The sequence below is a fragment of the Trichoderma reesei genome, assembly GCF_000167675.1.
Source record: "Trichoderma reesei QM6a unplaced genomic scaffold TRIREscaffold_42, whole genome shotgun sequence".
NCBI lineage: Eukaryota > Fungi > Ascomycota > Sordariomycetes > Hypocreales > Hypocreaceae > Trichoderma > Trichoderma reesei.
The window spans coordinates 59,205-70,287 of NW_006711189.1; the positions used below are offsets into that span (position 1 = coordinate 59,205).

Here is an 11,083-nt window from a genome sequence, read left to right on the forward strand (position 1 = left end):
CTGGGGAGGCGGCGAGGGGGATCTGTATGATAGGAAACAAGGTCAGAGACTGCCCATTTGAAGATGAGAGAGTTATGGAGGGGAGAAAGAGATTGGACGACATACCGATCACCATCGGCGGGCACCACGTCGTCGATGCGCAGCTTCTGGCTAATCTCCTCGATACGGAGATGCAGCGTGTAGGCCTCGAGCTGCTCGCTGGTCATGGACGAGAGAATGGCGGTCGGAAGGCCCATGAGGCCAGCCGCCTTGTTCTCCGACGCGTCGCCCCAGCGGTTGCGCTTCTTGCGACGGCGAGGCCCGTCGGTTTCGCTTCGAGGTTCAGGATCGCGGCCTCGTTTGAGCTCGCGCTCTTCAGAGCCAGCGGCGACGCCATCGTCGCCGTTCTCGCTTCCGAAGCGGCGCGACTTGCCGAGCGGGATGTTGTTGGAGCCGGTGATGCCTTGACTTCTCCACGACATTTTGGCGGTTTGTGTGATGGGATTCTGAAGGCAGAGTGGCGCAAGTGAAGGAATCCAGCCTGATGAAGCCTGGCAGTGGCCAAAATGCGCCTCAAATTTCGAGCTTTCCCTAGGATCGGAAAATAGGTTTATCCGGAGATTTGTCGGAACAGGATCCCATTTGACGGACGAGCAAACATTAGATGGGGAAAGTGAATGGGACAAACAGCTTCTAGAACGACTCAGGAGGTACCTTGGCTCGTCCCCTTTGGTCGAACCGCTACCTCTGGTCGCATGGAGGCGGCGCCGGGAAACAGGTAGCCGGTACTGTGATGCAGGCGATCGGAAGTCTTTCTGTTGCGTCTCCAGTTGGGATTCTCCGGGGTGAAGTCCATGTTCTGTGCCATAAGGTACCTTACCCTATGGAGGTAGAGAAATGAGAGAAGCAGAGGGATATAAGGTAAGGTGCCCTCATAATCAAACCGACTGCAATATCGATCGTTGTAATTCTCCAGAGTGCCAACATTGTGATATCGGTGACGAAACCCCCCCCCAAGCCGGCACATGCAAGAGCTGTCTGCCTTCCTATTTGCTTATCTCGCCCGGGTCTGCGGAGTCCATCTTGCGTTTTGCCGAGGCGACAAGCGTTTTCCCACCTTGACAAGATCATCGCCATCCTCTTCCAGTGACCACAGCCGCGGCTCGCTTCCCGAGAGTGGGACATTCCCACTGCTGCTGACCTTGCCCTGCTCGATATCGACAGCTGAAGTGGATAAGGCGGCGTCTGACCTGAAGATATGGAGGCCGGTGAGGTCGTTGAGCGCAGACGGTTGGACGCAAGAGGATGCCCTCATTCTCCCATGATCCCCTTCAGTGCCATCATCAGAGTCTTTCTCACTACCATCGCCGACCTGCATGGCTTATCACTGTTAATATTGTGTGCTACAGAACGCAGTGCTACTGCTACTGCTACAGCTACCTACGGCCACTGCTACTGTTACTGCTCCCTCTACTACTACCACCCACCGGCTACAACGCTGTCCGCGGGTGTGGAGCGCTTACTGCGCCACTGACTCGGTCTCGATGCCTCTTTTTCCCCCGATATCCTCCATTCCAATCTCCAGAGACTAAACCGGTGGGCTGCTGCACGGAATCATCGAGATTGGAAAGGCGTGCAGCTTGTTTGGTCTGCCTGCAGGTCGCGGGTTGTCTGTCCAAATCCCCCCCGTCGGTAAAATACCTACTACTACTACATACTAGTAGCACAGAATGGCTTGTCAACCGTGTGTTCTGGCGCCTGAGTCAAGACCAGAAGCCGACGATCGCAAAATCGTACGTTAAAGCGGCACTACCTGAAGTGCTAAGGTAGGTACCAAGACACACAGGACCTCTTTGTGATCAGTGAGCTGCTGCGGCTCCGTGGAATGTAGGTACTTGCTGCTCCTAGGAGCTCAGCCGGATCGCTCGCAAACTGGGACTTGAGGCCATCTACAAGGGACAAATCGGCACTCAAGGATCGCATGTGGCGTGTCAGCAAATGGTCCCAAACAGCCTGAAGCCAAAGCCCCCAAGCCGCCGTTGACGTGGGTTTCCTAGACTACCTGACTACCTTTATGGACTCCTACCGCTGCCATCCTGGCCATCTCGGGGCTTTGCTGGGGGGGCGGATGGGGATAACCCAGATTTGCGTGTGGCGCCATCTAAATCCGCTGCCTGGATTCTGGGCCAGATCCTTCCGTCGACCCCTCTCGAGAACGAGTTGCCTGTTGGCCTCGGGGCAACATGAATCCATAATACCTAATACATGGTCTGCTCTGTTGTGCCAAGTCCTCGTATTGGGCAGATGGATGGATGGGCAACAAACCGGTTCTCAAGCGAACCGTGACAGTCTCGCGGCCTGGTTCGCCAGCCGAAAGCCGGCATTTTGGGGCTTTTGCAGCATCAATGTCCGTATACTACTATGTACTAGCAGCGTAGCTGTATTACACACACAGCTTGCACAGACTCCCGCGGGCTCCAAGAAGCCAGACTCGTGGCGTGGCTTGCGGAGACGAGACGGAGTCGGCTAGTGATGCATCGACGGTAGTATTCCTGGCGGCTTGGGGGCCTTGAATCGACAGTGCCGGGACTTCGTGCCTCCAGGACCCCTGCTGCCCACCTGTCTCGGCGGCATGGCTTCGGAGACGGACGATACCAGAGGCGCAGGCGAACGGTGATTGGCGACCGGACCCCCCAAAAGCCTGGCGACTGACACATTTGCGCAGCCATTTGGCGTTCTCTAATGCTTATGGGCTAGCCATGACCCGGTCTGAAGCTTGGTCCCACACGAGCTCGACCTTGTTCTGTTTCCTCGTGTGGTTCTTATAATATCTGGGGTTCGGGAGAGCACATGTCTGGGGCCGGCTTTGTCCTCGTCTCTCATCAGCGAATCCTACGGCGTCCGTGACAGAGTCGAGCTGCACAACCAAACATCTGAAATCATCTTTGACTGCGGACGGCAAAGCCAAGCAGGTACCGGCACGGCCAAGATCCGAGGGTATCCGAGATCTTTTCGATCGGTGGTGATTGCTGGCGATCGCGAGAGGCGGACTTTGATGAGGGGCTGACTCAACCGGGGGGGACGACCGGCTGCGAACCGGACTCCACGGTGTCCTGATAAAGAGCATCATCCATAGGGAGTCATATTCCGACGGCAGGGGCTGGAACTTTGCTTTTTACCTTCTGGCTGTCGCTACCACTCGCCTGCTATTCCACCTATCATATATCATCGAGCTTGCACGCGGACCGCCGAAGAGGTGAAGACGAACGGCCTGCTAAGCGCTCTCATATCTACCTACCTCAGAGGGGAAGACTCCATACTGGGAGGCTTGATCCCGCATTTTCAGAGCGCACTTCATCTACTGTCTCCGGAGCATCGATCAGGAGGCTGCTGCTCACTTAGATATTCCATCTGGATCACCACCAGCAAAGCAACACCATTACCTGCAACCCCTAGCTGCCGCGTACTCGATCAGCAGGCAATAGACGGGACCAAACAGACACAGCCTTACGGGCTTGGGACTTGGTTCCCACTCCAGGATTTAACCATCTTTACGACAGATACCTAGTGGTCTCTTACAAGGGACCGGACAGTTACCCAAAATGGTGGGAGTCCCTGGAAGATCCAAGGGCTGCGTCACTTGTCGACGGCGAAAGAAGGGTGTAAGTCCCCATGCTGATCCGTCCCGTCCCGTCCCCATCAACGCCCGCAACTACCCTGACTCGAGCCCATCTTACATCCATCTTACGGAGGTGTCCGCACACAATCTATACCACCCTTTCCATATCGTCGCTCAGCGAGATCCGCGTTGCTGACTGTGTCCTCTCCAACAGTGCGATAAAACCGAGCCGGCATGCCAACAGTGCACACGGTCCGGCTTGAAGTGCGAGGGTTATGGACGAGAACTCGTCTGGGTCAACAACACGCCAAACGGAGAAAATGGCAAAGCCGTACCACCGCCGCCCCAGGGGAAAGGCTCAGCGGCGCAGCAGAGGCCATGGAGCGTCATCTACACCACCAAGAAGCACCACAGCAACGACACGAGAGTTGCCCTGCATGACTCGCTCGCTCGATCAGCCAGAGAAGAGCTCTTCTTCGGCTTGCTCATCTCCATGTCCCTTCCGTACGGGCATTTGCTGTCGCCCAAGGCTTCGGCCATCTCGACCAACGGGTGGGTGGCGGCCGTCGACGAATACTACAACCGAGAGCCGGCGATTCGATATGCGGCGCTGGCAATGAGCGCAGGCTTCATGAGCGTGGAGGACAAGAAGAATCAGGTCGCCCAGCACAGCCAACTGACGCTGCAGGGCCTCCAGGCATATAACAGGGCGATTCATGAAATGGTCAAAGGGCTTAAGGACGAAAGGAGGTCAAAGAATGACGGCGTCCTCGTGGCGGCCAGGATATTGCAATCCTACGAGGTATGAAGCATGAAGCATGGCTTTTTGTCTCACCACACTTTCAGGTGAGGATGATGGCATCAGGCAGGCTGGCTAACACACAGGCTGGCAGCTGTTTTTCGGAAGGGCACCCGACTGGCGCGCTCACATCGAAGGCCAGCTAGCTCTCTTCATGGCCAGAGGGCCGGCGTCCTTTACGTCTGGACAAGCGCACCAGCTGTATGTCGATGGACGGGTTCTTGTGGTATGGCCTCCACACCCCCTATCTCTCCGCCTTGCCTCTCCTTGGATAGATCTGACGACTCTCCACAATAGGTCATGTTGTCGATAGGTAGACGAACCAAATCACCGCTCAACACGCCCGAGTGGCGCACTGTCCCATGGCGCATCGTGCCCAAGTCGATCAAAGACAAGCTGATGGATGTCATGGAGGACATTCCCTACATGCTGGTCAGCTACGACAACCTCTGCGCCTGCCAGGATCCGGATCGCATGAGCGAGCTCTATCAGATCCTCATGCTCAACTGCCAGCACATCTCCAACAGTCTGGACGCCTGGGAAAGGGAGATTGGCGCGGATCTCGACCGCTTCGACTATACCGTTGCCGGCACTCCCGTGCCTACCCCCCAGGACGACACGGAGATCTCTCTCGTCTATCTCTCCAGCGTGTACTGGGGTGCTCGACTGATGCTGTACAGCACGCTGGGCATGGCCATGAAATATGCGGCCGAAGCCATGAGCCCCGGCAGCGACAGCGTCCCGTCTTTCGGCAACTCCCCAGCGTCGTCTGCTACCGCCTCAACACCAGCCACCTCACCCGAAGACGCCGCCACCTGGTCAACGAGATCATCCTACAGCGAGGTTCCTCAGATCAGAATGCTCAACCCGGGCATCTTTGCGCGCAAAATCGCCCATGCGGTGCCTCTCCTGTACGGGCCTGCCGCCGGCGCCATGCAGGGCGCCTCGGGCCTGTTCCCGATGGCGCTCGCGCTGCGGTACTTTGCGACGACGGAGCCGCCGGGGCAGAGGAGCGTGGAGTCGCAGATGGTGTACGACCTGTATGCGAAGCCGTTTGTGGGCAGCTTTGTCGGGCGCTTCCTCAACGACTTGCAGGGGCCGCAGCTTTCGGAGGAGCAGAAGCGGGATGTTGAGGCCAAGGCGCAGAAGAATGTCTTTTGGTATGCTGTTTTGGGGAGTGAGAATATTGTGCGGACGTAATGAAGGGGGAAAAGCAATCAGGTATGCCGAGATTTTTCTTTTCCTCGCTGGATCTATGAGTTAGTGTTTAGCAGAGATGAAACAGCTCTGTGTGATGCGCCGGGAGGTGTATTGTTGCACAACACGACGTACTGTTCTTGCTGCGTCATGTAAACTGGCGCAGTAAAGCCATATATCTGATCGATCTGATTCTACTAGTACGCTACATTAACATTAAATGAACAACTCGAGTCTTGAAATGGAGCATATACCCTGTTGGTGTAGGATATATCTCGTGCTACCTAAGATCAAGACTATCAAGGTGATATAACCTCACAAGAATGATGATGTGGTGATGCTAGACAGCTGGGAATAGATGATCCTACTGAATATATCACACTGAAGCTATACTGAAAGCGCGAAAAACACGACCCATAGACATCTCCCTCATTCACATCGGAAGACCTTGACAACCACACAGGAACAAGCCCGACCCGGAGATGGCTCAAACCATACTCACTCACACGCTTTTGGCCACACTAAGGGCCTCACGGTACCTCTGGCGCCGGTGCTCGAGCTCTACCCTTGCCGTTGAAGTTGTGTAGCTCTCAGCAGCCATCGCGGCCAGCTGTTGATCAGAGAAACCTCCCACGCGTTCCGATGAGAATACTTTGAGCGGTCCTTGATCACCCATCAATCTCTCAACTACCTGGATCACCATGTAGTCCCCGAACCTTTTGATGGCTACCTGGTAGTAGGCTTTTAGGGCATCGTGAATGTCGTTGACGGCTTGGTCCTCGTTACTTAGGTGCACAGCACCAGTAAGCTCTCCGAAATTAATAGATTGGTATTGGCCGTCTCCAAAGCCAAGGGCTTTCAGACGAGCAATAACGCGATCTTGACGGATTTTTGCAAGCGTTTCCGCGAAATAGTGATTGACAGTCTGTAAAATCCCGCCTCGCTCGTCTTGTAACAGCTCCATGAGCCGGTTTTTGGCCAAGGCATTGGTAGTTTCGATCCCGGACAGTATAAGGGAGTCTAGATAGGTGCGGGTCTTTTCATCTTCCTCCGTTCGGCGAGACTCCAGTTGAGCATACTTGGTAAGGAGCTTAATCACTTGGTCAAGATAGCCGCAAGCTATCCGTTCCCATTGAACCGTTTGCTCTCGGAACAGATTAACCAGCAGTGCCGGATTGACCATGCCGGGCAGTTCCGCGCCACGAGAATCTCTGTACCTTTCTTGGATCCATTGCCTGATGTCGGGGGCTTCTGACTCGTCCTCCTCGTCGAGGTAGTCTTCATCGACTGATCCATCGGGTTGCTGGAAGGGGGACGTATGTCCTTTCAACCGGAGGTCTTTCTCAAACTGGTCTGCCAGATCGCGAAGATGCATTCGTAGCTTCAGTGGGCTCTTCGCATCGAGATCTGCGGCATAGTTCCCCTTGAGGGCATCCTCCACATTGCGTTGGTACCGATTCGCAAGACGCGTCAGGTATTGACGCTGTTCTGCTGCGGTTTGGCGAGGAGGTCCGAGTTCTTCCACTTTTCGCTCCGTTTCTCGAACAAGGTCTTCGATCTCCTTGACAAGAGCAGGGAACTCACGGCGAATGTGCTCGTACAGCAATTGGCCGAGGAAAGGCTTCAATGCCTTCACACCGACTCGGTCTTTTGGCAGCTCCTTCCAAGGAGCTTGCTGGAAGAACCGCCTCTCGTTCTCGTGACGTTCAGAGATAGACACTCCATCCAGTATCTCTTTGGTCGACCTGTTTCTCACCACAAACCAGCCATGCTGAAGACGCTCGACAGTATTCTTAGCAATATTGAGAACCTGTTCATGTCAGTTTGTGTTCTCAAAGACGCCTTTCACCGTCACTTACCCCCTGTTCATCTCCAGACTGCAGCGCGTCGCACTTGGTGATGATGCCGACTGTACGAATACCATCGGGATCGGCTGCGCGGGCCATCTTGAAGACCTCTTGGTTCGCCAGATTGTTTCGTGCGTCCATTACCGCCCTGAAAAGTAGTTAGAAAGACTCTAGGCCCGTCTTTGAATATCTTACAGAATGATAGTCCTTTCATCTCTCGTGTAGTTCTCGATGAGTCCTCGAATAATCGTCAAGTCTTCTCGAGTCTGGAACTTGGTAGGATCTAAGAAGTCAATATGACTGAAGAGCCTATGCAAAGGAGCAAACTTACTATGAAAAAGACCAGGCACATCGACCACGCTCAGATGATGTTCATCCGGCCCGGAGATTTCAATACGCAGAATGTCGTCCGAGAAACGCTTCTCCAGGTTTTGAACGTTTTGGTCGTCCGAGCCCGGCAACCCCATGCATTTCGCGGCCTAACAGCATTAATAACGAATCTTCAGGTGCTTGGAGTGGCATATACCTCGTCCAGAACCCAGGCGAACTTGGTTCCACTCAGCTCATCAGCGGCCATCTGTATATCAAACTTCGACAGCCGTTCCTTTTGGTCCTCATCGTCCACACTGGAGGGGCCCGGGACAATGGAGGCTTTGACAGCGGGCTTTTCTCCAGGCGTTCGATGCAGGACAATCTGTGTTGCAAAACGTGTGCATAGGTCGGAGGCAATTGGGAACGAGAGACCAGTGAGACCTTCAAGGAGTGATGACTTCCCGCTGGACTGGTCTCCAACCACAATAATCTAGGACTCTTTGTTAGAGGACTTGGAACGTGATGTTCGAGGCGAATTCTTGCCTGCGGAAGAGGTAGTTCTTCGTTGACACCGAGACTGCGAAGTTGATCGATCGCCCGGAAGTATCGAAGGCGTTCTGGGTTATCTATTTCTTGTATACCTCGCACAGCCGTCATTGTTCCAGCTGTCATTCTATGCTGAGTTTCTGCTGTATGATAATGGGAGCCTTTCCTGAAACTTTCCTTGTGGCAGGATTGTGAGAAGCGAGATTTGGGCTGCGTTTACTTATATAATTTGCTGGTGCCCGATGCAGACCCAACCCCCTTGCCTCTTTCGTAGCTATCATTGGCTTGCCGCTTGCGGACCAACCTGCTGAACGTGAAGAGAACCAACGCCACAATTTGTCAAGAGGAGAATCTCGCGGATTTTCTTTTGCTTGTGCAGAAGGGTAGTGGGATCTACTCCATCCCTGAGTGGCTGGGTGGCTTCCCACACAACGGATACCCATGCAGAACAACACTTTGAGAGGTTGCAGTAAGTCAGTCGGCCTCCCACGCCACAAGGCTCAATCGGCCCCCCGCGTTGCATAAGTCAGTCAGCCTCCCGCGTCACACAGCACGAGAGTCTCAATCTGCCTCTTTGCAATTGACGTAGCCGCACCTCTACAACATCAGCCAGCCAATGCAACCAACTCTTTGCTCAGTACTTGCTAGATGTAGGACCTCATTATAGGCAGACTACTGAGAGCAGACCTCTGTTGGATAGACTAGAACCTTCGGTCATGAGTCACATGGATCGGTATTGTGCATCTACGCTGCGAGGTAGTATGCAGTCCTCCGCCCGCAAGTGTATCAGTCACCTCCTGCCTGTGTATATAGATAGGTAGGTAGCTGCGGTCAGTCCGCTGGATACCCAGCCGGGTGCAGGCATCCTCCTATATTTTCATCTCTCCACTATCAGCCAGGGAAGCGGCAACGACTATCTTCAGACGCCTGACGGCTTGTTGATGTCAAGTCGCAAGATCGTCTGTGAAAGCTCGGTTGATAATTGAACCCAGGGGTACTTCAAGTCTGTCTACAAGATAAGACGCATACCTAGTATTTGTCCAGGTATTGCGCCGTGGAGTTGAATCCAGACCCGCATCCTGGACGCTGCGCAGTTGCGCTCACTTACTTTTACTACTTGCCGCTGCTTGAATACAGACAGTCTCGTGGGCATCAAGATGGCACAAGAGTGCAGCGTTTGCGCCGAAGTCAAGTCCACGGAGCAGTTCCCTGCGTCACCTATTACTCAAGAATGTACCCATGCACCGACAACGTGCCGGCCGTGTATAACACGCGCCATCGAGACCGAGCTTTCCAGCAAACCGTGGGAAAAGGTTGGGTGTCCTGATTGCGGCGCCACGCTCGGATACCACGACGTCCAGAAGTATGCCGATCTGGAGACGAGAGAAAAGTATGATAAGTTGATGATTCTGCATACTCTACAACAGGATCCCGACTTCATCTGGGTAAGCCGTGCTGGCCTGCGTGTGAACAATCTCAAGTGTGCTCATCTGCCTATCATATCTACAGTGTTCATCTGGCTGCGGCTCGGGTCAACTGCACGATAGTGGAGAGTCAGAGCCCATAGTCAAGTGCACCTCGTGTGGGCACTTGACATGTTTCCAGCATAAGGTCCCTTGGCACGCGGGCGTGACGTGCGAAGAGTTCGATCTAACACGATCCGACTCTGCGGCATCTTTACCACAAGGTAACCGGGCCGTTGAGCTTGCTGAAGCGCGTCGTCATAAGAGGGACAATGACGCGAGTGAAGAGACCATCAGGTCGACGACAAAGGCTTGTCCCAGCTGCAAGTCACAGATTGAGAAGAATGGAGGATGGTGAGATCCTTTCCTTGCCGAACATGACTTTCAATTAATAACTCATGATCAGTTCACATATGACGTGTAAGGCTCCGATACCTTTCTCTGTCTTCCTACGTTCCCCTTTTTGCTTCCGCACGCCCTGGGCGGGTTTCTTTCAGCCCTATGTTCGTGATACAACGATATCGAGCTGTCAAGCGTATTACTGCTGACATTGACTATCTCCATCGTTGACTCTTTGATCAGGCAGTCGTTGCCAGTACCAATTCTGCTGGGTCTGTCTCAAGCAGTGGCATTCATGCTGCCACTGAACTTCCCGGGCCTCTCATATCCTACGTTACCAGATAGGCAATCACTAATGCGAACCCAAACAAATCATTAGGCTCTCGGTGCGAGTATCAATTCTGCTGGGAGTGCTTTGCGGATTTCCGAAAGATTCTGGAGATAGACAATAGCTGCCACGACGAGTCATGTCGATTTCATACAGACAATCTACCAGAATAAACAAGCGAGCAAATCGTTTATAGGTACAAATAAGTTTAATAGTATCACGTTCAAAACAACACATGCCACGTCAGTTCTGTAGAGCATAGCAAAATGACAACACTGCTGCTGTGAAATTATATCTTGTACACGAGTCTATCCTATAAGCATTGGGGTTCTGCAGGAGGCTCTGATGATGAGAAATTCTGGTCACCCGTACAATGAGGCCTATCCAAGTTGACATTGATTCAAGGCAGTTTTGTCAAACCCTGTGACACTGATTGTATGCTCAACCAAATGAATGTGGTTTGACTCACTGATATCGCAGCCTTATATGTACCCCTTCAGGGAACGACTCCTCAAGCCAAAATAATCGCCACGCAGACAAAGGCCAATCAAATACAGCTATCGAGAAGCTAAGACGGCTTTTGAAGTTCATTACCAGTGTTTATCTTGACATTCCTTTCATTTATCTCTTTGGCTTCTTATTGTGCGAGATGCA

The 11,083-nt window shown here is 53.3% G+C and overlaps 4 protein-coding genes across 4 annotated transcripts; 2 read left to right on the forward strand and 2 right to left on the reverse strand.

Annotated features, from left to right (window-relative positions):
• Positions 1 to 682: 682 nt before the first annotated feature.
• On the reverse strand, positions 683 to 2,708 carry TRIREDRAFT_112514 (uncharacterized protein; the record flags this gene model as incomplete). Its single annotated transcript, XM_006969798.1, has 7 exons — positions 683 to 838; positions 1,097 to 1,351; positions 1,503 to 1,680; positions 1,777 to 1,792; positions 1,824 to 1,928; positions 2,305 to 2,395; positions 2,433 to 2,708. The coding sequence occupies 7 exons, from the start codon at positions 2,706 to 2,708 to the stop codon at positions 683 to 685; spliced, it is 1,077 nt and encodes a 358-aa protein (XP_006969860.1).
• Positions 2,709 to 3,188: 480 nt separating this feature from the next.
• On the forward strand, positions 3,189 to 5,492 carry TRIREDRAFT_52875 (uncharacterized protein; the record flags this gene model as incomplete). The annotated part of the gene is made up of 6 exons (XM_006969791.1): positions 3,189 to 3,641; positions 3,813 to 3,929; positions 4,005 to 4,400; positions 4,492 to 4,623; positions 4,695 to 5,140; positions 5,237 to 5,492. Coding segments are annotated over exons 1-6 (1,407 nt in total), but the record flags the coding sequence as incomplete, so codon positions are not given.
• A 604-nt stretch (positions 5,493 to 6,096) lies between these two features.
• On the reverse strand, positions 6,097 to 8,410 carry TRIREDRAFT_112516 (uncharacterized protein; the record flags this gene model as incomplete). Its single annotated transcript, XM_006969799.1, has 6 exons — positions 6,097 to 7,404; positions 7,454 to 7,589; positions 7,637 to 7,724; positions 7,773 to 7,920; positions 7,968 to 8,243; positions 8,273 to 8,410. The coding sequence occupies 6 exons, from the start codon at positions 8,408 to 8,410 to the stop codon at positions 6,097 to 6,099; spliced, it is 2,094 nt and encodes a 697-aa protein (XP_006969861.1).
• A 1,046-nt stretch (positions 8,411 to 9,456) lies between these two features.
• TRIREDRAFT_70837 (uncharacterized protein) lies at positions 9,457 to 10,120 on the forward strand (the record flags this gene model as incomplete). Its single annotated transcript, XM_006969792.1, has 2 exons — positions 9,457 to 9,744; positions 9,809 to 10,120. The coding sequence occupies 2 exons, from the start codon at positions 9,457 to 9,459 to the stop codon at positions 10,118 to 10,120; spliced, it is 600 nt and encodes a 199-aa protein (XP_006969854.1).
• Between the last annotated feature and the right edge of the window lie 963 nt (positions 10,121 to 11,083).